Source organism: Ammodytes marinus, assembly GCF_949987685.1.
Source record: "Ammodytes marinus genome assembly, chromosome: 10".
Lineage (NCBI taxonomy): Eukaryota > Metazoa > Chordata > Actinopteri > Uranoscopiformes > Ammodytidae > Ammodytes > Ammodytes marinus.
In genome coordinates, this window is record NC_137214.1 from 31,600,808 (window position 1) to 31,626,200 (window position 25,393).

Consider the following 25,393-nt stretch of genomic DNA (forward strand, 5'->3'; position numbering starts at 1 on the left):
TATCCCAACTGCCATTTTCTCCCCAAATTCTCCACCCCAGCTTTAATCTGTCCAATGACACTAAAATATCTCAAGAGTTTGAATTAAATGTTATAGCCATATTTTTCAGTACACGTCATCACACGGGGTACGTCAAGTTAGTGAACAAATGACCACAGAGTATTTGGCTTGAATTACATTTTAATTTTTTTTTTGATCGGTTTATGAAAAGCTTCAAATCACCGCTCTGCAACCAAATTAAATGTCATTCTGTTCTTCCTGTTTATTGAGAATAAGGACTTTCTATGGAACAGTTTTATTCGGTTGGGCCTTAAAAAAACGTTTTTAATCTGAATATAAGTGTCCACGTAAACCCAGCTAGTGAATGTAGCTGGTGACATTGATCAGCTGTGATTTTATGTTAATGAATAAAATGAATCAGTGAGAGTAAAAAGCTGCGACGTCGTCCGTCTTCTGCTCCTCAAAACCCTGAAGACACAAACAGAGAAACATTTATTGATCAGAACATTAAGACCAGGGCTGTGTTCGGAAAGCCATACTAACGCCCTACTCATACTAATTTTGACTTCAATTTGAGTATGTGACGGTTGGGTATGCGAGTTTGGGTATGCGAGAAATTCCCGGATGAGTACTAACTTCCAGGAAGATTTTGGGTATGGATCGATTGGATACTTTTCCTACTCAACCGCCCCACAATGCATCGCGTCTTTTCAAACGACAAGGAAGGTTTTTTTTAAATTCTTTATTTACAAATTCTGCATTTCCTGCACAACACAGGACTGTATGTAAAAATCTAGTTCTATTCTAACCTGTGGAGGGCGGCAATACGCCAAACAGCGTCTAAACGGCCGGAATCTTATAAGAAGAAGAAGAAATTCTTTATTGCTTGAGTATACTTCAGTGTGAATGTTTCGACGCACCTCTCATACACAATCGATTTTTGAGTAGACAGTATATAGTATATAGATGTTGAGTATGTAGGATGTAGGACGTTAGTATGGCTTTCCGAACACAGCCCTTGTTTCAATGAAAAACAGATTTGTTTTTATCAATGGGAAATACTCACAGCTGATTGGTCCGACAGCAACAGCCAGCTGATCGGAGGAGGCTGCAGACCGAGCCTGACGCCTGGAACAGTTCTAAAAACCCAGAAGAAGTTTTTATAATTTATTTTCAAGTTTATTTATAGAGAACGTTTATTAAGAGACATTACAATAATAATGAAAAAAAAATAGATTAGGGCTGTCAAAGTTTATACGTTTATAGATTGCTCCCGCCAGTCAGCTTTCACCCTGCGCTGTGACTTGTAAATGAGACCCTGTGTCTCAATGAGATGTATAAATAAACATGAGGACAGGAGGACAAGTGCATTCACAGGGCTGCAGGGGGTGCTAATACGTAAAATAATAATGGTTTTGAAAACTTGATTGTTTCAAACTGCATATAACCTATTACTATTATTTTATTTTGTTACTTTATATTATAACTGCATATGACCGGTATAACTATAAACCGTTTATCGGCCCATTGCTTAGACAGGTGCACTTTAAGTTCATTTTTGCTTCGCTCATTGGTTGACTGTTTGTCCTCTTCCAGTTTTCCCTGGTGGAGACGAGACGGTGTGGAGACGAGACGGTGTGGAGACGAGACGGTGTGGAGACGAGACGGTGTGGATCCGCCCCTCCCCCATCATCTGAAGTCCTCCTGCATCCACACTATTCTCACTTTACTTTAGTATTACCATGTAAACATCTGGTCAATGATCAAATTCCTTTGTGATTTTTCTCTACTTATGACATCTATTGCGGCATGTCCGTCCTGGGAGAGGGATCCCTTACTTTGTCTACTCTCCCTGAGATTTCTCAATTTTTTTTACTTGGAGTTTTTTCTCAGCCGAGCTAAGGGTCTAAGGGCAGGGTGTCGTACTGTATGGAATGTAAAGCCCACTGAGGCAAATGTCTATTTGTGATATTGAGCTATACAAATAAAACTGATTTGATTTGATTTGCACTCACGGGGCTGCAGGGGGCGCTGCTGCGGTCACACATGCTGATGCTGCAGTGCAGGTAAACGTCCTCATAGGTCCCGTGGTACAGGAACAGCAGAGCAGAGAAACGAGCTCGCAGAGAAGCACCGCTCTCTATCACCTTCACATGACGACGGTCAACGGCACACCTGGAGGGAGGGGACAATCACACAGCAGCTCAGATTCTGTTGTTATCTAGCTCCAAGGGTCGTATTTATAATTATTCTAATAATAATAATAATAATAATAATAATAATAAAAATAATAATAATAATAATAATAATAATAATAATAATAATAATAATAATAATAATAATAATAATAATAATAAAACTTATAATAATAATAATAATAAAAAAAATATTTATAGGCGCTTTTCAGAGCACCTAAGGTCACCGTACAAGGCAGTTAAAAAGAACAACAACAATTATAAAGGAAAAAGAAAAATCAGTGGGATGAAGTGGGTGATGGACAACAATTAGAGGGAGTATGCCAGTTTAAAAAGATGAATTTTGAGATGGGAAAGGGAATCAGACTTAAGGATGTCTGGTGTCCAAAAGTGGGGGGCAGAAAGGAATTATGTTGTTACCTAGCCCCAAAGTCGTATTTATTATACACATCAAAACATTTTGGGGCTTCCCCCGGCAGATTTGGTCCAACCCCCATGTCGATTCCATGCTACGGCATGGAACTTTTACTTTAAAAATCCGGAGCTCTAACTCGCTAGAAGGATTATTATGTGAAATCCAATAGTGACTATTAGTGGAGAAGTTTTTACATTCACTTCAACACAGTCAGTTTGATAACAGCAACATCTAGTGGACGTTAGAAGAACTGCAGTCTGCTCATTACTTAAATGAGTGAAATGAATATGAAGGTGTATTGAATTCTGAGATCCTATGTAGTATAAATGTGCAAAAAAAAATTAAATCGGTTCATCCTAGCCTGAGAAAAGGCAGAAAGAGTGTTTTTTTTAACCCTATATTTCTCTTTCTCGTGACATCACAGAAAGAGAAATATAGAGTTAAAAAATTTGTAAATATTACTGTGATGTCTTTTACTGTGACACTACACTCAATAAAGTCATTTGGTAAAAAGTCTCTAAAAATAAGTCCCGGATCCTTAAACATGTTTTCCAACCAACACTCCAAAACAGAAACCGATTCAGTTCATTGTGATTGGAAACATGACTTTGAAAACCAAATCATTTTTGTGATTGATGGATTTTTGCAGCTCAATATCGATGTGACTAAAGTAGTTAAACTAGTTAAACAAAGGGCCGACCGTAGCTAGCAACATGCCGTTTACAGAGCTTAGGACATGAAAACAAAGGGCCCACCGGAGCTAGCAACATGCCGTTACCAGAGATAGCAGTTTGTGTTGGTCACCTGTTCTCGATGAGGAAGTGTTTGCCGGGGTCGCTGGCGTTGGGAGAGTTTGTGAGGTAGCAGGTTTCCAGCAGCAGCCCGAAGCCATCGTATTCTGTGTTGTTCACGGATACGCCGACGTGCAGAGCGGAGCCAAGCGGCAGGCGGACGGGGCCGGCCGGGAACGCCTCGCTGAAGTCTGGCCTCGTGTACAGAGTCATGGAGGCTCTGGTGGGATCGCCTGAACTCACCACACCCTCCCCACTGGCCCTGCAAAGAGACAACAAACAAAACTGTAATGAGAAGGTAAGAACAAACACACACACACACACACACACACACACACACACACACACACACAGACACACACACACACACACACACAGACACACACACACACACACACATACACACACATACACACAGACACACCATTCCACTAGAACCAACCGAAAAAAGCAAAAACTCCTTAAGGAAGCATATTTGGAACTTTTTTTAGGCTAGATTGATGACTTCATGAACCAATCAGGGGCTGCCTTCCACTAACAGACAGAAAGTGGGGAGGGTCCGGTCTGACTGGAGGCTAGATTGATGACTACATGAACCAATCAGGGGCTGCCTTCCACTAACAGACAGAAAGTGGGGAGGGTCCGGTCTGACTGGAGGCTAGATCAGGGATGAGGCTTGGACATCATTAAGTTTTCTTCTTCTAACCCCTTTTCGAACAGGTAAAGCAAAGTGTAAGACAGTTTATTTTAATTTGTGGTTTTCATTGTGTGTAAATATTACTTTATTGTAACTGTCCACTTGATTAATATATTTTATTATTTATTATTGCTTTTTTTTTTTACTTGTTCAAAATAAAAAAAAATTCAAGTCAATTCAATTCAATTGTGATGAATGTGGTGAACTCACAGCGGCTGGTATCCGATGGCGGTGTCCAGGCTGGTGATGTCATCGAGCGGGAAGTTGCAGGAGAACGGGAAACTCCTCGGGACAGAGATCGATGCGTCGGATTTATCGGAGGGGTACACGAACACAATGTTGGAGTAACTGACGTGGGTCCCGTTGTTCTGAAATGAAAACGATAAATTTTTGGTCGGTTTTGCACATGCTTTATTAGACAGTGTGGAGAGACAGAGATTAAATGCATCAGAGAGGGGAATGACATGCAGAGAACGACCCGGGCTGGATTTTAACCCTGGTCTGCTGTGAAGAGGACAGACAGACAGACAGACAGACAGACAGACAGAGAGGGTAATGACATGCAGAGAACGACCAAGGCCCGGATTCTAACCCGGGTCTGCTGTGAAGAGGACTGAGACTCTAAATTATCCTCTTACCACTACGGTTTGACATTGACATTTGCTAAGGCTAATGATTGTTTTTAGATCTTGTTTGCTCATTAACATGTTGACCTGATGATGGCGCTTGAGACATATTGAAATTATTACAGTTCACTATCATTAGATAATATTTCAGAAGTATGAGCTGAGAAAGCAGGAGTTTGTGTTCAAGTCCCTCCTCAGTTTTCTGTGAAGAGACCGGCATAGAACTCCAGGAAGCATTCTTAGCAAGAGGCCTTGCAAATATTAAAGCCCCCTTTCTTTCTCACAGGTGTAGACAGTTTTGGCCAATTCATTGTCAAGTTCGGCCAACGCTGTGAGAAGAGATGGGGCCTAGTGTTCAAGTGTCTCACGAGCATGTCCTCACCAGCCTGGAAACCAACTATCTTTTAATTGCTCTTCTCAGATTCATCGTGAGGAGAGGGCTGCTGTGGGCTGAGCTGCTCCATGTGAAGTGTGGAGACAGAGACATCTAGGACGCATTCCAAACATTGCATCCTGTCTTGAAGGATCAGCTAGCTGCCCACCAGTAGAGTAGACACAGTACCATGTAGTGGAAAAGCGCCATATGTGTGAGCCAGTTTTATGTCTAGTTATTTTGCCCCCTAGTGGTTTACCACCCAGATATAACCTGGATTGGACTTGGTAGACCTGTTGGGATTCTCACAACACCCTCTACAAGTTACTTGAGGAAAGAGGGTGTGTGTGTCCGTCCATCATATAGCCCCCTTCCCCAAATTAGTATCTCTCTAAATACATGTGTGTTAACCTAGGAATGCACACATAGATAGGAATAAACAGGGCGCAGACATTTCTGCGGGTCTGGATGTGATACAGGAATTTGACCTGTTACTCTAAGGACAAGTGCCTTGAATCTTTCTTGATTTTCACTGACCTTCACCACGTTTCCACAGACCTCCCTGCGTTCCACCAGGTAAGAGAAGGTCTCCTGGCCGTCCACCTGCTGGTGGCAGCGCGGGTCGACCAGGTGAGCAGAGGAACCATTCAGGCCTTGTTCCTCCAGGATCAACTTTGGGACCGTCAGACGCATCTGCTCCCGTCCACACACCAACTCTGACTGTTTGTCTACTGTGGGAACAAGGCATTGTGGTTAATAATAATAATAATAATTGATAGGTTTTATATAGCGCTTTATTGCCTAGGCACTCAAAGACGCTTTACAGGGTTCCTGGTTCAATTCGTTCACACACAGTCATACCGGTGGTGGTAAACTACGAGAGTAGCCACAGCTGCCCTGGGGCAGACTGACGGAAGCGTGGCTGCCATTCAGCGCCAACGGCCCCTCCGACCACCACCTCAAACATACAGCAATCATACACATTCACACAAGGCAAGGTGGGTGAAGTGTCTTGCCCAAGGACACAACAACCATGACACAGGTGGCCGGGCGGGGATTGATCCGCCAACCCTTGGATCGTTGGCCAACCCGCTTAACCACCTGAGCCACAGTCACAGTAATAAAGTCAGACTGATTTTACACCACACAAATCAGCACGTAACAATCTGTCCTGTTGGTGAATTAGTGTCGTGTTGAAGTTTCTACCAGGAAAGAAAAAAAAATTTGAAATAGTAAATTAGATACACACCAAACTGTGTCAAAACCATCAAGGTACATCATGTGGAATGGTGGATGTTTCACTCAGACTGACCTTCACACCTCCAGACGGTGCCATTGCTCACACAGGTCTCAGCTGCAGTGCAGGTGTTACACACAGGTATTTTTGTGTTGACATCTGATGAGGAGCACAAAACAAATTAGTCCACTAGAGAATCTGATGATACCAAAGGTCTGAATTATCATTGAGACACGATCATCTCCTGATAAGGATTCCATTCACTGTCAGTCTGAAGAACTAGACTTATAACTTTGTGCTTCAGCAGCTGAAGCCTCTGGATCTTGATCTTAGCATTTGGCTCAACGTTGATACCACAGTGTGACTGCAGAGAAGGAACTTGTTGCTTACCTGCACAGTATGCTAGAGCGCATCTACTGGGCTTTATGAACTTGTAGACGTAGTAGTTTCCCGCGCAGGCTTTCACATGGATTGGGTTGGACTTGAACTGGCAGCAGCCTCCCCTAAAGCTGCCACAAACCTCGGCCTGTATGATGCCTGCAGAGAGCCGCGGGTGGGGCGTCTGCAGCCACAGTGGAACATTAGTTCCACACATGTCTTTCTGAATGCATTTCTCTGGCATCTGAACACTGCTGTTACCGAGGAACAGACGGTACCAGCCCTGCCAGTCATAGGGTGTGACCCCGTAGACTGAGTATTGGTCGCAGTGATAAGGCGGCCTGCCCGTGTCCCTGTTGTCCGTGGCTCTCCAGGCGTCGTCAAGCGGCGTGTAGTGATCACACGGGTCCATGCAGCGAGATGTGCCGTCCACCAGGAGGCAGTCCTGACCAGAAGGGCACTGTCTGCCACCGCAGGAGAACGCCACAGAGCCGGCTTGGGCTGCGGTGCGCTGTGGTAAATCAACCTACATGGAAAAGAAGTGCTGTTATAAATCAGGGGTCACCAGCATAGATCTATTGGTTAAATAAATGTTATTATAATAATAATATTATTACCAGGCAGGAGAAGGAGCCTTCGGTGTTCTGGCAGCGTTCCCCGGGCCCACATGGAGTCTGAGGCAGCGAACACTCGTCGATGTCCACACAGCCCTGCAGAGCCGACCAGCGGTAGCCATGGCTACAGCAGCCTGCGTCACACAGGGAAACCAAGCTCAATTTGAGACTTTTTAAAATATTTTTAATTCATTTTTTAAATTATTATTAATTCAATTCATTTCAATGAGCTTTATTGGCATGACTATTATTGCAAACAGTATTGCCAAATATTATTTCTAATTTTTAAATATAATTTTTGGGGCATTTTTGACTTCAAACCCGGGTCTGTTGCGAGGCCTGAGCCTCTATGGGGACCAGGGCTGTACGCTTATTTTTTAAAGTGGTAGCACTGGTGCTAGCAAGCAAAAAAAATCAGTAGCACAAAAATAAATTTGGTAGCACACAAAGTATGATCGAAAACTTGCATAACCTTAACCCTTGCATTTCGCTCTAATTACCTTTGAGCATGTCATCTTGGTCTCATTTGAGATTCTCAATTAATATTATTTCCTAGTGTGTGCAGTAATAATTGTAGAAAAATTAATAGGGGTGCACTGATTGCAATTTAGACAAAATAATCTAACCTGCCAATTGCAATTTGGCAGGCTGTCGCACTAGTTAGGGTTGCCACCTTGGATTTAGGAAAAAAAGGGACACTTGAATGTTTGGGGCGGAGGGCTCGGCCATTATTAGGCTACCAGTTCAGACTGACCAGTGTAATGACCTATAATAACCATACACACCTACAGTGCTTTTTACAGTATAGGCTAAATAGGGAGACTGAGGTGGGTGGGGACCCTGGACCTTGTAGGGGGGCCCCGGAAGAAAAAAATGCAACCTTTTAAAGTAAAATTCATCAATCTGGTGCACTTTGAGAATAATATTGCATGCAACCATGCCCAGGGGCCCAAGGGCTCGGGGGGGGGGGGGGGGCCTAAGCCAGAAATACTGATAGTAACTTTAAATGTTGCATTGTCAAAGAGCTCAGTCACTCATGTCAATAACAGGGTCCAACAAGGAATAGCCTAAATATAAGGAAATAAATCATCATGGCCCCAACTAGGTGACAAATAGAAAAGCAAGTGCAAAACAAAAGCATTATTAGCTCTGTCTAAGGGGCTTCATGAGGGACAGCTAAGCCCCCCACACACAAACAGGAATAAGCTTGCTATGTGTAAATTCTATACTGTTCATGAAAAGTAGCTTTCCACCCTGTATATGTTGCAATGGGCCCCTCCATCATATAACATGAGTCTGCAGACCAATCTACTGTACTGTTTTCACAGTTGCAGAGTAAAGAGTGCCTGTTTAAGAAAAATAATGTTCCTTCTGCAGCTCAAGATTTGATTAAAATGTTCCTCTGCTCTGATGCATTTAACTTTAAAACGGTACAAAGAGTCTGGGCCCATTATCTCATAATCCGTCTATGAACCAACTGGTTTCCACAATCTTTTTTATTTTCGCGGGCAGCATGCACAAGCATTATTTCTTAAAAAAAAAAAAAAGTGTGGGGCCCCACACAGGGTCTTGAAACGGGCCCCGAGATCGTTAAGACCGCCCCTGCCCGCCCGCCTCTCCGATGCAATAGCGGGCGCAACAAACTCCTCGGCCCGTGTGAGACGGCCTTAACTACTGAACGAAGGAAGGAAATCAAATGAGGTTTTGGCATTTTCCCCAAAAAACGGGTCACAGCTGGTGAAAAAAAGAGAACAATTCTGGGAAAAACGGGACGGGTGGCAACACTAGCACGAGTGCGATTGGAGTTGTATTCATCATCGCACGTGATCAATTTCAGTAGCAAATGCGATCAAAACTGTCGCACTGTACAGCCCTGATGGGGACGCTATAACTCCTGCTAAAAAAGCTTTATGAATTGTGTTTATATTCTATTAATAACAAAATCAAAAAGTGCTTGAATGTCACATAACGACTACTCTTTGAATATGTTACAGGGCAAATTTGTAAGACCTTTGTAAAGGAAGTTCAAGACTTTGCTGGTGAAATTCGAGGCCTTATTTTGAGAGTATTAAATCCAATGCTTTTCAAATGCTTTTCGGTCCCTGTGGGTACCTTGGTTACCTTGGTTACAGGAGGTTTGGTTGTAGCAGGTGAAGCCGTCTCCCACCCAACCATCGTCACAGCGACAGGACACAACCATAGTCTCAACACTGTTGTCATGGACGCATCGAGCCCGGTGGTGACAAGCTTCACAGCCGGTTGCTATGGAGCCCGAGGACAAACCCACTTTAACTGCAAAGGATTACAATTACAATTAATTACACTGTTACAAAGAGCTTAAGGAAAAATAATGCATAGCCTATTTTCAGTAAGAAGACAGACAGACGTCTACCTAAGACCTAAGCACAGACACATTAGAAATAACAGAAATAAACTAGAAAAATCCCGCAGAGATTCTGAAGGTACAGCAAAAATGGAAATCCAAAACATTACAATGTTGCATAAGACCATTAAAAAAAGAGGAATATGATATTTTGAGATGTACAAACACAAACACCCTCGGTTAAGGAAAGCATTTCTTCAAAGACCAAAACAAACAGGCGGAATGGCCCTCCCTAATTTCCAATACTATTACTGGGCTGCTAATATCCGTTCTTTAGTGTATTGGGTGCATTTTCACCTTGACGACTCAGCCCCAGTATGGGTAACAATGGAGTCCAGCGCTGTTAGCCCATTGTCTCTATCTGCCCTCTTAAGCGCCGCACTTCCACTCTCTTCGGCTATTCCCAACAGTAACCCTGTGATTAAGCACTCCCTTCGAATCTGGACCCAATTTAGGAAGAATTTTGGAATGCAGAATTTTTCACTTTTCAGCCCAATTGCAGCTAATCATTTATTTACTCCCTCGAAGGTGGATGGTGCATTCAAGATCTGGCATAAAAAAGGCTTAAAATGCATCGGTGATTTATTTATTAATGATCTATTTGCTAGTTTTTCCCAATTGACAAAACATTTTGGTATCGAAAAGACACATTTTTTCCGATTTCTGCAAATCAGGCATTTTACGCAGAAGTTAATTCCCCAATTCCCTTATAAACCGCCAGCCAATCATGTTGATTTGTTTCTTTCTGTAAACCCCACATTAAAAGGCTCAATTTCTGTGTTTTTCAACCTTATTTCGAAGTTGCATAGCCCCTCATTAGCAGCTATACGAACCCTGTGGGAGCAGGACCTAGGTTCTGCCTTCACAGATCACATGTGGGATTCAGTCCTGGATCGGATACACTCTACCTCCATGTGCGCCCGACATGCTCTTGTGCAATTTAAAGTAGTACATCGTATCCACATATCTAAAACCAAATTAGCTCGTATGTTCCCCGATGTAGACCCGACCTGTGATAGCTGTAAGAGCGCACCGGCATCACTCTTTCACATGTACTGGTTGTGTCCCACCTTGACTGAGTTCTGGACATCAGTTTTTCAAACGATTTCTGAAGTACTTCAGCATCAAATTAAGCCAAACCCTTTCACTGCAATTTTTGGCATTGCACCAAATTCGGGCTTACCCAAAGTGAAGCTGAGAGTACTGGCCTTCACCTCACTACTTGCTCGCAGGACTATCCTCCTCAAGTGGAAAGATCCTGCTCCTCCTTCCCACTCACATTGGATTAGAGACATTATGTCATGTATGAATCTGGAAAAAATTTGTTGCACTACCCAGGGATCTGAGACAAAATTTCATAAAATATGGCGCCCCTTCCTAGACTATTTTAAGAAACCAAGCACATTAATTGAAGAGTAGCTACCCCCCCTTTTTTTATTTGATTCAATTTTATTTCTTTGTTTTTTTTTTTTGTTTTTTTTTTGTTTTTTTTCATATTGATTGTTTGTTTTTGTTTCTTGCGGCGTGTGTTTTGTGTTGTTGGGTGTGAGGGTGGGATGTGGGTGGGGTATGTTCGGGAGAAAAAGGGAAAAAATTTGTACTCTGTGCTACAATTTTGTTAATGTTAACATTTAATAAAAAAACCTTTGAGATGTACAAGTTTCTGAAAACCCTTTAAAGTGAGTGGAGCCAGTGTGTGGACTCACCGCTGGTCTGAGCTGAACAGGCAGCCACGAGCAGCAGCAGCATCACACTCATGATCCGGGAGAACATCTTTAATCACCTCACTGTTGGAGACATAACCATGAACCATATGAGACACTAATGACAATTTCTTTAAAACAACATATTTGAATAGTAATAATAACAATAATATAATCTTTATTATAGACTCAGATGGTCCACTCACATCCAACATACACACACATAGAACACATTAAAATACATTACTCAATAAAATACTGTACTAAAATAGGTGCAAGCTATCATGCCAATGCTTTCGAAGCCTGGATGTGAACCGATAGCCCCAATAATAATTGATAAGATTTATATAGTGCTTTTTTGGAGGTCACTCAAAGACGCAATAATAATAGTTTTACACAGAGAAAACCTGTTTCAAACCAACCAGAGGGAGGGTCAAAGTCTCCACCATTGATTGTCACTAATGCCCCCAAGTTCTAAGAGTAATTTATCATTTTCTTTGTTTATTTCCTTAACTGTTATGTTATGCACGTTTTGACCACATAGTGGCAGTAATGTACCAGATGCAGGGCTATTAATCCTGTGTAGCAGGGACGCCAGGTGTGTTGGCATTAAAAAAAACTTTAAAAAAGTGCAGAAAGATTCAAGCTATTTTGAAGTAGTCAGAATGTAGAGCAAAATAAAGTTAATGTCATATATTCGTCAGTGATAACATGGGGTTGTTAGGGTCGGCTGCCACTGTTTCTGTCTAGTTGCTGTGTGCTGTAGAGAGGAGGGGAAGACAGCACTGCACACACATCGATTGGTATCTGAGTATCGGTCTTTTTGACAACCCAAGTACAGCGTCAATAAATCCAGCATCAAAAACAAGTGGACGTTGTTAAGTCTGAGCCTGCTATCAAAAAGATTCGGCATAAGCGCCATAAACACAGACAGACAATGCAACATTTATTGGTTTACTGGAAAGCTGCTACATTAGTCGTAAACTGTTCAAAGTTCTCTAATCTAATCAAATCATTAACACCCAAAGGCCTGCGTGCAGCAGGATTTTTCCAGGTTTTGGTGAACAATGGTCCATTGTTCGGAGGAAGTTCAAAGGGCAGCAGTAAACCCTCAGTTACTGTCAACAGGTATGTTATCCTACTAATAAACTCGATAGCCTGCAGCACTTGTCGCATCCCCTCCCGCTCTCCCCCATTTCCACTCTTCAACTACCTCAACTCTCAGCTCTTTTAAAATCACATCTGAAGACTTTACTGTTTCCCTTTTAAACTGCAATTTTTATTTAATTTAAATATTTTATTTTTACTCTTTTTTTGTCTCGCTTTTCTAATGTCTATTCTATACTTGATGTACTTTAATCTTGATGTTTGTAGAACATCTTTAATCACCACACTGTTGGAGAGAGAACCAAGACGTGTCCGTTTTAAATTTCTTTTGAACAACATATTGAAAGGTAATACTAGTTTCACACAGAGAAAACCTGTTTCAAAGCAACCAGAGGGAAGTCTCCACCATGGGTCCAGAGATTGGCTTGTTGAATGCCCCCAAGTTCTAAGAGTAATGTATCATGTTCTTTGTTTCTTTGCTTTACTGTTGTGTTATGCACGTTTTGACCACATAGTGGCAGTAATGTACCAGATGCTAGGCTAATTGCTAATTGCTAATTGCTAATTGACGCCAAGTGTGTTCACATAAAACAAATTAAGCTATTTTGAAGTAGTCAGAATGTAGAGCAAAATATAGCTACAACTGCTCTGTCATATATTTAATTACTGATAAAATGGCGTTGTTAGGGTCGGCTGCCACTGTTTCTGTCTAGTTGCTGTGTGCTGTAGAGAGGAGGGGAAGACAGCACTGCACACACATCGATTGGTATCTGAGTATCGATCTTTTTGACAACCCAAGTACAGAGTCAATAAATCCAGCATCAAAAACAAGTGGACATTGTTAAGTCTGAGCCTGCTATCAAAAATATACGGCATGATGCGCCATAAACACAGACGGACAATGCAACATCTATTGGTTTACTGGAAAGCCGCTACATTAGTCGTAAACTGTTAAAAGTTCTCTAATCTCATCAAATCATTAACACCCAAAGGCCTTTGTGCAGCAGGATAGTGCCACGTCTATTAGCCCATTGTTCGGAGGAAGTTCAAAGGGCAGCAGTAAACCCTCAGTTACTGTCAACAGGTATTGTATCCTACTAATAAACTCGATAGCCTGCAGCACTTGTCGCATCCCCTCCCACTCTCCCCCATTTCTACTCTTCAACTACCTCAATTCTCAGCTCTTTTAAATCACATCTGAAGACTTTACTGTTTCCCCTTTAACCTGTAATTTTTATTCAATTTAAATATTTTATTTCCACTCTCGCTTTTCTAATGTCTATTCTATACTTGATGTATTTTAATCATGAAGTATGTTATGCCCCTGTAAAGCACTCTGAACGTCCTTGTGTCTGAATTGTGCTACATTTGTTTAGTTACATGGTAATACTGCGCACTATGAAATACGGAATAGAATGTATAGAAAGTATATAATAATGTATAACTATAATCAAACTATAACTGTGTAATTCATTATAATAACTTCACTATAATCAAATTATAACTGTTTAAATCCATACTGTATTACATTGTGTTATATGTACACATCTATAGGGAGTCTGGAGTAACACTATATATATTTAATTGGTTATACTGTGCACTAAAACTTTATAGAAAGTATATAATGTATAACTTTAATCAAACTATACTCAATAATCAATGGCACTTTTTCTTTTCATTCATGGTTTTGCTTTGTTTAAAGGAATACTTCACCCATACGGAACCGGCGTTCTATCATTATAAAATCACCATTATAATATAATGAATGAGGTTTTTCTTCCCTCAGTCTTCCCTTGGCCCAGCTGTCCTGTTAATCCTAACCCTACATTTTTCTTACTGTGATGTCACAGTAAGAAAAATGTAGGGTTAGACAGTGAGACCATAAAACACTCTTTCTGCCTTTTCTCAGGCTAGGATGAAACAATTTCAATTTGTTTTGCACATTTATACTAAATAGGATCTCAGAGTTCAATACACCTTCATATTCCAACCGGTGAAGTAGGTCTTTAACTGAATGATGTTTTTCTGTTTTCTGTTTTATAAATCCAGGCTATTGCTTTTTTTTTTTTTTTATTGTGATACATAATATATTTATAATATAACAATATGTAAAGAGGGAAGGCATAATAAGACTTGGCTTCTTTCTACACCCATTCCGGCCATTGTTACTTTTAAACGATTTGTATTACAGGTGAAACTCGAAAAATTTGAATATCGTGCAAAAGTTCATTTATTTCAGTAATTCAACTTAAAAGGTGAAACTAAAATATTATATAGACTCATTACATGCAAAGTGAGATATTTCAAGCCTTTATTTGTTATAATTCTGATTATTATGGCTTACAGCTTATGAGAACCCCAAAATGCAAAATCTCAGAAAATTTTAATATCACGTAAAATCAATAAAAAAGGGATTTTGAATACAGAAATGTCGGCCCTCTATAAAGTATAATCATCCATATGTACTCAGTACTTGGTTTGGGCCCCTTTTGCATGAATTCTTGCCTCAATTCCAATTCATTTTCCATGATATTCTAATAATATGAGTTTCACCTTTATGTCTTTGTGGTCAAGGACCGAAAATAAATGTTCTACTACGACTGCTACTATATTTCTATATAAATAAACTTGCCTTGCTTTCAAATAAAAAGCTGAAAATATGGAAAAAAGCTTTGAAAATCATGTCCAGAAAGTTTCTAACACACACACAGGGCAATCAATAAAAAAAAATCAAATTTCAATACTTTGTCTTAGCAATTCAATACTTTTAAGGCATTATTTTGAGAATATTAAATCAACCATCACAAGTTAATACATTTTCCCTATCATACGTTACCTGAATTGTTGCCTCGGTGCAGACGTGTCCGTACTGAGGAGTATTGGTGTCTGGGAAAGAGACTTAACTACAGCTCTATCAATCATTAATATTGTTGCTGTAAAGCCAAAGCCTACACTAAAAGTTGTGCGTCAGAGACATAAGAGGAGGAGAGAAAAAAACATTAGTTTAGCAGACTTTGTCTTCATATTGAGTTTGGAGAAAGTCCTTCAACTCTATGAAACAATAAAATGAGAATTATTAGAAACATTGCACACACACATTACTGTAACCACACACACTGCATGTAATATGCAGTCCTTGTGTCCTGTATGCCAACATAGTAAGGCAAGGCAAGTGTATTTCTTTATCACTATTCAGACACAAGGCCATTCAAAGTGCTTTACAGGGGCATGCAATACATCAAGATGCAATCATAGTTGAATGACATTAATTCATTAGTTTTATTAAGTATGTATTCAATACAATGACAGGGCATGGTGGCCAAGTGGTAAGGTGTTGGTCTTTAAACTAAAGATCATGGGTTAAATTCCCATCCATGCCTTTCCAAAGGAAGTCACAAACACTGCCTACTATTGGGTGGCATTGATGTCAACTGTCTCCCTTTGTTTACAGAGCCTAGGCTGTGTATAAACACCAGACTTTTTTTCAGCACACATGTTGTTCGGGCAGTGAGGAGATATTCACTGATTTTGACAAAAACTGTTATGGATCAAAACCAGTGACTCCCCCTTCAAAGGGGCACTGTGTAATATGACATCATCAAGAAAGTTCAAGAAAGTTCTAGAATGCAACGCTCCCTGGGTAACTCAAAAAAATGGGGTACCAAAACTTTATTTTTTCAAAATTCTACTCACTGCAGGTTTAAGGAGGGGAGAAACAATTGGGAGGTTGACTCTCAGTGGAGTGCTAAACCCCAAATCCAAATGGCATGTTCCTAAAAGTAAAGAAAAGGTTCCCTTCAAGTTACGGAGGACAAGATACTGTAATTGTACCTGTTGATTAGGCTAACATTACAATAAATGATCCCTGTCACGTTCGCCACAAAACCAATTCAGAGTGTTTCAAATAAAGCAGGTTCAATTCAGTGATACATCAGACATACAAGGGCAGAGTTACTACAGCTGGAAGTTGCGGCCCAATAATTTAACAACCAATCAAATCATCCCATCCCATCGCTAAACAATAAAACAATCACAGGTGAATCAAACACCATTATATACACTTCTGGAAAAATAAAAAGAGACCACTCCAAATATTCAGTGTCTCAGTGTTTTATTATTTATAGGCATATGTTTGAGTAGAATGAACATTTTGGTTTGGAACGGTTTTATTCGGTTGGGCCTTAAAAAAAAGTTTTTTAATCAGAATTTAAGTGTCCACGTAAACCCAGCTAGTGATTATATCTGGTGACATTGATCAGCTGTGATTTTCTGTTAATGAATAAAATGAATCAGCGAGAGTAAAAAGCTGTGACGTCGTCTCCTGCTCCTCAAAACCCTGAAGACACAAACAGAGAAACATTTATTGATCAGAACATAAAGACCATGTTTCAATGAAATACAGGTGATACTCATATTATTAGAATATCATGGAAAATGAATTGGAATTGAGGGAAGAATTCATTCAAAAGGGGCCCAAACCAAGTACTGAGTACATATCAATGATTATACTTTATATAGGGCCAAACTTTCTGTATAAAACAATCCCTTTGTTATGCAATATTAACATTTTCTGAGATTTTGAATGTGGGCTGTAAGCCATAAAAATTAAATTATAACAAATAAAGGCTTGAAATATCTCACTTTGCATGTGATGTGTCTATATAATATTTTAGTTTCACCTGTTAAGTTGAATTACTGAAATAAATGAACTTTTGCACGATATTCTAATTTTTCACATGTACAGATGTGTTTTTATTGAAGGAAAATACTCACAGCTGATTGGTCCGACAGCAACAGCCAGCTGATCGGAGGAGCCGGCAGAACGAGCCTGACGCCTGGAACAGTTCTGAAAACCCAGAAGAAGTTTTAATAGTTTATTTTCAAGTTTATTTATAGAGAACGTTTAATAAGAGACAATACAATAATATTAAAAAAAATAGATTAGGGCTGTCAAAGTTTATACGTTTATAGATTGCTCCCGCTTGTCGGCTTCCCTGCGCTGTGGCTGCTGCTATCTGTATGTGAACGTGTGTGTGAATGGAAACGTGGGAATGTGAACAGGTCTAGCTTGTAAATGAGACCCCGTGTCTCAATGAGATACAGGTGATACTCGTATTATTAGAATATCATGTAAAATGAATTGGAATTGAGGCAAGAAATCATGCAAAAGGGGTCCAAACCAAGTACTGAGTACATATGCATGAGTATACTTTATAGAGGGACGACATTTCTGTATTTAAAATAATAATAATAATAATAATAATAATAATAATAATAATAATAATAATAATAATAATAATAATAATAATAATAATAATCTTTATTTGTATAGCGCCCTTCATACATAAAATGCTGTTCAGAGTGCTTTACATGCACAAAATAAAGAAAATATAAAACAAAACACATTTATCACAGGCAATAAACCAAAGAGCAAAAGATAAAATAAAAAACATAAAAACATAAAAATAAATAAAAATAAATAAAATGCTAGTCAGACCTTACCTTATTGAAAATGTTAAATGCATAAAACAAAAATGTTAAATGCATAAAACAAATAAAAAATAAAAATAAATAAAAATCCCTTTATTTATTTCATTTAATATTCAAATTTTCTGAGATTTTGAATTTGGGGTTTTCATAAGCTGTTAGCTATAAAAATCTAAATTATAACAAATAAAGGCTTGAGATATCTCACTTTGCATGTAATTAGTCTATATAATATATTAGTTTCACCTTTTAAGTTTAATTACTGAAATAAAGGAACTTTTGCATCATATTCAAATTTTTCGAGTCTCAGCTGTATACCTGTATAAATAAAGGTCAAATGTGTTTTATGAGGACAGGAGGACAAATGCACTCCCAGGGCGTATATACCTTAGAACGGTATGACGTAAAATAATAATGGTTTTGAAAACTTGATTGTTTCAAACTGCATTATAACCTATTACTATTATTTTATTTTATTACTTTATATTATAACTGCATATGACCGGTAAAACTATAAACCGTTTATCGGCCCATTGCTTAAAGGGAAAATTCGCCCATTTTCATGTGAATGGTATATCAGGGCCGAGTATAATAGTAGTCTATTGAAAAAAGCCCCCCAAAAATTGATCCGAATTGGCAGAGAGCACAATGATTTCGGATTTAAACTGATGACGCGGGGCTGACGTAGCCGTTTTTACAGTTCCTACAGGCCCCAGGATGCATTGCGCGGGGGGGTACGCTCTGCAGCCAGCCTGCCCAGATTCCGAGCTGCTCGCGTTACCATGGTGACAAACACAGCACGGACCTGACCCGTGTAAGCAGTACAGTAATAGCGCGCTTCGTATTATTTCACTGTTGGACTACTACCACAAAGAAAACATGCCGTCCTATAATGTGCCTAGATGCGCCAACTTTAGGAAACAGAAAAGAAGCAGGAGTAAGCGTAAGCTGAAGATACTAGGCCCTACCTGTTGCCTATTCACCGGCGTGATGCATAGCCCCAGCCCCGGGAAAAAGAATCCGAATAAAGGTAAGCTAACGTGAGCTAAATTGCATAGTAGCCTACTGTAGTTAGTATCAGTGTTTCCCCTACATTAATAACTGTGCTGCCCACACCGCTGTTGAATATTGTGTCCCGGTGTAAGGCTGATAGATGGGGCAAGGAGGAATTAGTCTACCGGTTGTAGCTGTAGCCAAGTTACCTTAGCCGCTAAGCTACAGTTAGAAGTGAACTCGTGAGGGGGGCAGTAGGCCCCTCTGTGTATCCTTGAGGAAGATTTAGTTGCATTTGCAAGACTGTTTGTGTGTGACTGTGTGTTTGTTTTCCATGTGCATGGTTATTAGCGATGTCGTTAAAATGATCAGCTTTCCAAAACCATAAACAATTGCTATGCTGATGGTGATGGCTGGGTGATTAGCACTGATGTCCCTAGTCTTGTGTCGTCTTGGCTCTTCCTAATGCAAATGCATAGCCACACCCTGGCATACAGTATGCTTGGCTGCTAATATAAACATGATGTCTTCTTAGACAAAAGACTACTATTGTGTTAGTGCACTAACTGACTGACCTATCTATGGTTACATAGTGGTTTGTCTGTTTTATATATTTATTGCAACAGCAACATTATCTTTACAGTATAACACATTGATTTTTCTTTTGTCATCTCTTCAGTGCTGGGCTGGCCTTGTGATACAATCATAATTTGTCATTTCAGGTGAGGTCCAAAGGAAGATGGTGTATTGTCCGAGGACCACGCACTCTGTTGTGAAGACTGTTTACATCCCGCACACACGCACCACTTCAGAGCATCCCTCGTAGAACTCGTCATCACATGAAGAAGAGACTGCTGCCTGCAAAGTGCTGTCATCATCACTACAGCTCCCTCAGCCTGCCCTCCCTCACAACATGTCCAAAACCAACTACAGAAGAAGCTGCTGCTAAACATCACTCAATATTTCAACAGTAACTTGACGAAGGAAGCATTATGCTACAATTGTTTTTCCCAACACACTGGAAACTCAAAGCTTTTGAAAATGTTATTTTTCTTTTTTACATTTGTATATGTACATACTTTACAGTTGTGTGTAGAATAATGCACACTGTTTTACTTGCTTGTTATATTAAACTCTATCTATGCCTTATAAAGTGTTTGATTCTCTGAAACTATTTCACTTTTAGTTGATAAGTCAAACCTATGTATTAAAATGGTTACCTATGCAATGACAAAAAACAATCATGTTTATACAAAATTTTATTTGTAAATACAGTCAAGGAGAATTGACACATTTTCACATGATTAAATCTCAATCAGTGTCCATAGTTAGCAGCAGTATTTACAGGTCAAAATATTTGATCATAGCTCATCCGTAGCTTCTACGTAGCGTCTTCTTCAGCCTGTCGCCTGTAGTGACCATTTGGAGATGGATATTTGGCTCTGATGCGCTGTATGACACAATCAGGTAAGACGATGCGGTCCCCTTGCCAAGTCTCTCCCCTTTGGAGCACCCACTCAATCAAGAACCGACGTGTGACAAGTCGATTATGTCTAAAGGAATTAAAACACAAAACAAGTGGTTACTCTCCACAAAGCTATAATGTAACAATAGCAGCCAATGTAAGAACAAAAGACTGGTCATTTTATTTGACCTGTTGTAAAGGGTTCTTCTGAAAAGTGCTATAGACATGCTAAGTGCAACATCAGTGCAATGGCTCAGACAACACAATGTGACAAAGATAACGTTACAACATGCTAGAAAAAAATAATGTTACTCACTCAATGATCATCTGCCCTCCCGGTCTTGCTGGTATTTGTTGTCTTTTCCAAATTATTTTTGGGATATTGAAAATGTCTCTCGGTTTCTAATGGTGGTCCAGTTGTATTGTCTTACAAGGCTAACCCTAACCAAGGCTGAAACAGCTGCAGCCTCGGCCTCTGCATACTGTATTTCCTCGCTGAATTTCTTCAGCAGTGTAGGCTTCTCTGGCCCAACTAAATACCCTGCTGGTTCATTCCAGTCAGCCAACACACTTTTTAAAGTATCCTCATCCATATCGTCTGTGCCCGTGTGAAAAGATTTTTCAATGCAGGAAATGATACAAGTAAACTGTCACGGACCATGGGCATGGACAGACGGTTTGTTTTGGTTCGCACGTGCTTTTAGAGCCCGCCCCCTGGATTCACAGGGAGGGGGGTTGGTGAGCTCGGCTCGAGAGTCTGTAGTCTGCACGAGCTCTTCCTTGACACGGAAACGTCACAGAAACGTCACCGGTGAATGGATTTTTGAAGCTCGGCCCCCGCGAAACGGACGATGTTGAAAAAATACACGGGGATATACTGCAACCCAAAGGATATTATGGTAGATGAGTTAAGGTTGAAAATCGGCGAATTTTCCCTTTAAGGTGCACTTTAAGTTCATTTTTGCTTCGCTCATTGGTTGTCTGTTTGTCCTCTTCCAGTTTTCCCTGGTGGAGACGAGACGGTGTGGATCCGCCCCTCCCCCATCATCTGAAGTCTTCCTGCATCCACACTATTCTCACTTTACTTCAGTATTACCATGTAAACATCTGGTCAATTATCAAAATCCTTTGTGATTTTTCTCTACTTATGACATCTATTGCAGCATGTCCGTCCTGGGAGAGGGATCCCTTACTCTGTCGACTCTCCCTGAGATTTCTCTTTTTTTTTTACTTGGAGTTTTTTCTCAGCCGAGCTAAGGGTCTAAGGGCAGGGTGTCGTACTGTATGGAATGTAAAGCCCACTGAGGCAAATGTCTATTTGTGATATTGAGCTATACAAATAAAACTGATTTGATTTGATTTGCACTCACGGGGCTGCAGGGGGCGCTGCTGCGGTCACACATGCTGATGCTGCAGTGCAGGTAAACGTCCTCATAGGTCCCGTGGTACAGGAACAGCAGAGCAGAGAAACGAGCTCGCAGAGAAGCACCACTCTCTATCACCTTCACATGACGACGGTCAACGGCACACCTGGAGGGAGGAGCCAATCACACAGCAGCTCAGATTCTGTTGTTATCTAGCTCCAAGGGTCGTATTTATAATTATTCTAATAATAATAATAATAATAATAATAATAATAATAATAATAATAATAATAATAATAAAAATAATAATAATAATAATAATAATAAAACTTATAATAATAATAATAATAAAAAAAATATTTATAGGCGCTTTTCAGAGCACCTAAGGTCACCGTACAGGGCAGTTAAAAAGAACAACAACAATTATAAAGGAAAAAGACAAATCAGTGGGATGAAGTGGGTGATGGACAACAATTAGAGGGAGTATGCCAGTTTAAAAAGATGAATTTTGAGATGGGAAAGGGAATCAGAATTAAGGATGTCTGGTGTCCAAAAGTTGGGGGCAGATAGGAATTCTGTTGTTACCTAGCCCCAAAGTCGTATTTATTATACACATCAAAACATTTTGGGGCTTCCCCCGGCAGATTTGGTCCAACCCCCATGTCGATTCCATGGCTACGGCATGGAACTTTTACTTTAAAAATCCGGAGCTCTAACTCGCTAGAAGGATGATTATGTGAAATCCAATAGTGACTATTAGTGGAGAAGTTTTTACATTCACTTCAACACAGTCAGTTTGATAACAGCAACATCTAGTGGACGTTAGAAGAACTGCAGTCTGCTCATTACTTAAAGACCTACTTCACCGGTTTGAATATGAAGGTGTATTGAATTCTGAGATCCTATGTAGTATAAATGTGCAAAAAAAAATTAAATCGGTTCATCCTAGTCTGAGAAAAGGCAGAAAGAGTGTTTTTTTTAACCCTATATTTCTCTTTCTCGTGACATCACAGAAAGAGAAATATGGGGTTAAAAAAAACGTACTTTGTAAATATTACTGTGATGTCTTTTACTGTGACATCACAGTAATATTTACAAAGTAAGTTTTTTTTTAACCCTATATTTCTCTTTCTGTGATGTCACGAGAAAGAGAAATATAGGGTTAAAAAAACACTCTTTCTGCCTTTTCTCAGGCTAGGATGAACCGATTTCAATTTTTTTCGCACATTTATACTACATAGGATCTCAGAATTCAATACACCTTCATATTCAAACCGGTGAAGTAGGCCTTTACAAACACTACACTCAATAAAGTCATTTGGTAAAAAGTCTCTAAAAATAAGTCCCGGATCCTTAAACATGTTTTCCAACCAACACTCCAAAACAGAAACCGATTCAGTTCATTGTGATTGGAAATATGACTTTGAAAACCAAATAATTTTTGTGATTGATGGATTTTTGCAGCTCAATATCGATGTGACTAAAGTAGTTAAACTAGTTAAACAAAGGGCCGACCGTAGCTAGCAGCATGCCGTTTACAGAGCTTAGGACATGAAAACAAAGGGCCCACCGTAGCTAGCAACATGCCGTTACCAGAGATAGCAGTTTGTGTTGGTCACCTGTTCTCGATGAGGAAGTGTTTGCCGGGGTCGCTGGCATTGGGAGAGTTTGTGAAGTAGCAGGTTTCCAGCAGCAGCCCGAAGCCATCGTATTCGGTGTTGTTCACGGATACGCCGACGTGCAGAGCGGAGCCGAGCGGCAGGCGGACGGGGCCGGCCGGGAACGCCTCGCTGAAGTCTGGCCTCGTGTACAGAGTCATGGACACTTTGGTGGGATCGCCTGAACTCACAACACCCTCCCCACTGGCCCTGCAAAGAGACAACAAACACAACTGTAATGAGAAGGTAAGAACAAACACACACACACACACACACACACACACACACACCATTCCACTAGAACCAACCGAAAAAACAAAAACTCCTTAAGGAAGCATATTTGGGACTTTTTGGAGGCTAGCAGAAATTGGGGAGGGTCCGGTCTGACTGGAGGCTAGAGTGATGACTACATGAACCAATCAGGGGCTGCCTTCCACTAACAGACAGAAAGTGGGGAGGGTCGGGTCTGACTGGAGGCTAGAGTGATGACTACATGAACCAATCAGGGGCTGCCTTCCACTAACAGACAGAAAATAGGGAGGGTCTGGTCTGACTGGAGGCTAGATTGATGACTACATGAACCAATCAGGGGCTGCCTTCCACTAACAGACAGAAAGTGGCGAGGGTCCGGTCTGACTGGAGGCTAGAGTGATGACTACATGAACCAATCAGGGACTGCCTTCCACTAACAGAGAGAGAGTGGGGAGGGTCCGGTCTGACTGGAGCCTAGAGTGATGACTACATGAACCAATCAGGGGCTGCCTTCCACTAACAGACAGAAAGTGGGGAGGGTCCGGTCTGACTGGAGGCTAGATCAGGGATGAGGCTTGAACATCATTAAGTTTTCTTCTTCTCACCCCTTTTCGAACAGGTAAAGCAAAGTGTAAGACAGTTTATTTTCATTTGTGGTTTTCATTGTGTGTAAATATTACTTTATTGTAACTGTCCACTTGTTTCATTTATTTTATTATTATTTTTTATTTTTTGAAATAAAAACATTTTCAATTCAATTCAATTCAATTCTGATGAAGGTGGTGAACTCACGGCGGCTGGTATCCAATGGCAGCGTCCAGGCTGGTGATGTCATCGAGCGGGAAGACGCAGGAGAACGGGAAACTCCTCGGGATAGAGATCGATGCGTCGGACCGATCGGAGGGGTACACAAACACAGTGTTGGAGTACCTGACGTGGGTCCCGTTGTTCTGAAATGAAAACGATTAATATTTTGGCTTTATTAGACAGAATGGAGAGAGAGAGATACATTTGTCAGAGAGGGGAATGACATGCAGAGAACGACCCGGGCTGGATTCTAACCCGGGTCTGCTGTGAAGAGGACAGACAGACAGACAGACAGACAGACAGACAGACAGACAGAGAGGGGAATGACATGCAGAGAACGACCCGGGCTAGATTCTAACCCGGGTCTGCTGTGAAGAGGACTAAGCCTCTAGACCTGTTGGGAAATCTGATTCTCACTGACCTTCACCACGTTTCCACAGACCTCCCTGCGTTCCACCAGGTAAGAGAAGGTCTCCTGGCCGTCCAGCTGCTGGTGGCAGCGCGGGTCGACCAGGTGAGCAGAGGAACCATTCAGGCCTTGTTTCTCCAGGATCAACTTCGGGACTGTGAGACGCATCTGCTCCCGTCCACACACCAGCTCTGGCTCCAGAAAACTGGGTTCATCTACAGCGGTAACAAGGCAATGTACAGGTGAAACTCAAAAAATTAGAATATCGTGCAAAAGTTTTATAGTAAAATTTATTTCAGTAATTCAACTTTATAGGTGAAAATAATATCTTATACAGACTCCTTACATACAAAGTGAGATATGTGAAGCCTTTATTTTTTATAATTGTGATTATTATGGCTTACAGTTTATAAAAACCCCAAATTCAAAATCTCAGAAA

At 40.6% G+C, this 25,393-nt stretch overlaps 2 protein-coding genes and 1 long non-coding RNA gene across 3 annotated transcripts in view; 1 reads left to right on the forward strand and 2 right to left on the reverse strand.

Moving 5' to 3' along the window:
- Positions 1 to 417: 417 nt before the first annotated feature.
- Positions 418 to 11,467, reverse strand: LOC307256614 (pancreatic secretory granule membrane major glycoprotein GP2-like; the record flags this gene model as incomplete). The annotated part of the gene is made up of 12 exons (XM_080035645.1): positions 418 to 468; positions 1,067 to 1,139; positions 1,514 to 1,602; positions 2,016 to 2,175; positions 3,415 to 3,663; positions 4,309 to 4,466; positions 5,635 to 5,828; positions 6,410 to 6,493; positions 6,599 to 7,238; positions 7,330 to 7,460; positions 9,448 to 9,618; positions 11,416 to 11,467. The coding sequence occupies 12 exons, from the start codon at positions 11,465 to 11,467 to the stop codon at positions 418 to 420; spliced, it is 2,052 nt and encodes a 683-aa protein (XP_079891771.1).
- Positions 418 to 25,393, reverse strand: part of LOC307256613 (uromodulin-like) — a gene marked incomplete at both ends in the record, with an annotated part of 32,304 nt that continues 7,328 nt past the window's right edge. The window contains 8 exons of the mRNA XM_080035644.1: positions 418 to 468; positions 1,067 to 1,139; positions 1,514 to 1,602; positions 2,016 to 2,175; positions 3,415 to 3,663; positions 4,309 to 4,466; positions 5,635 to 5,828; positions 6,410 to 6,493. Of these exons, the coding sequence (XP_079891770.1) occupies positions 418 to 468; positions 1,067 to 1,139; positions 1,514 to 1,602; positions 2,016 to 2,175; positions 3,415 to 3,663; positions 4,309 to 4,466; positions 5,635 to 5,828; positions 6,410 to 6,493 (1,058 nt within the window). The remainder of the gene's footprint in view (positions 469 to 1,066; positions 1,140 to 1,513; positions 1,603 to 2,015; positions 2,176 to 3,414; positions 3,664 to 4,308; positions 4,467 to 5,634; positions 5,829 to 6,409; positions 6,494 to 25,393) is intronic.
- On the forward strand, positions 18,749 to 20,152 carry LOC307256479. Its single transcript, XR_013845064.1, has 2 exons — positions 18,749 to 19,036; positions 19,722 to 20,152. It is a non-coding gene; the product is annotated as an uncharacterized lncRNA (long non-coding RNA).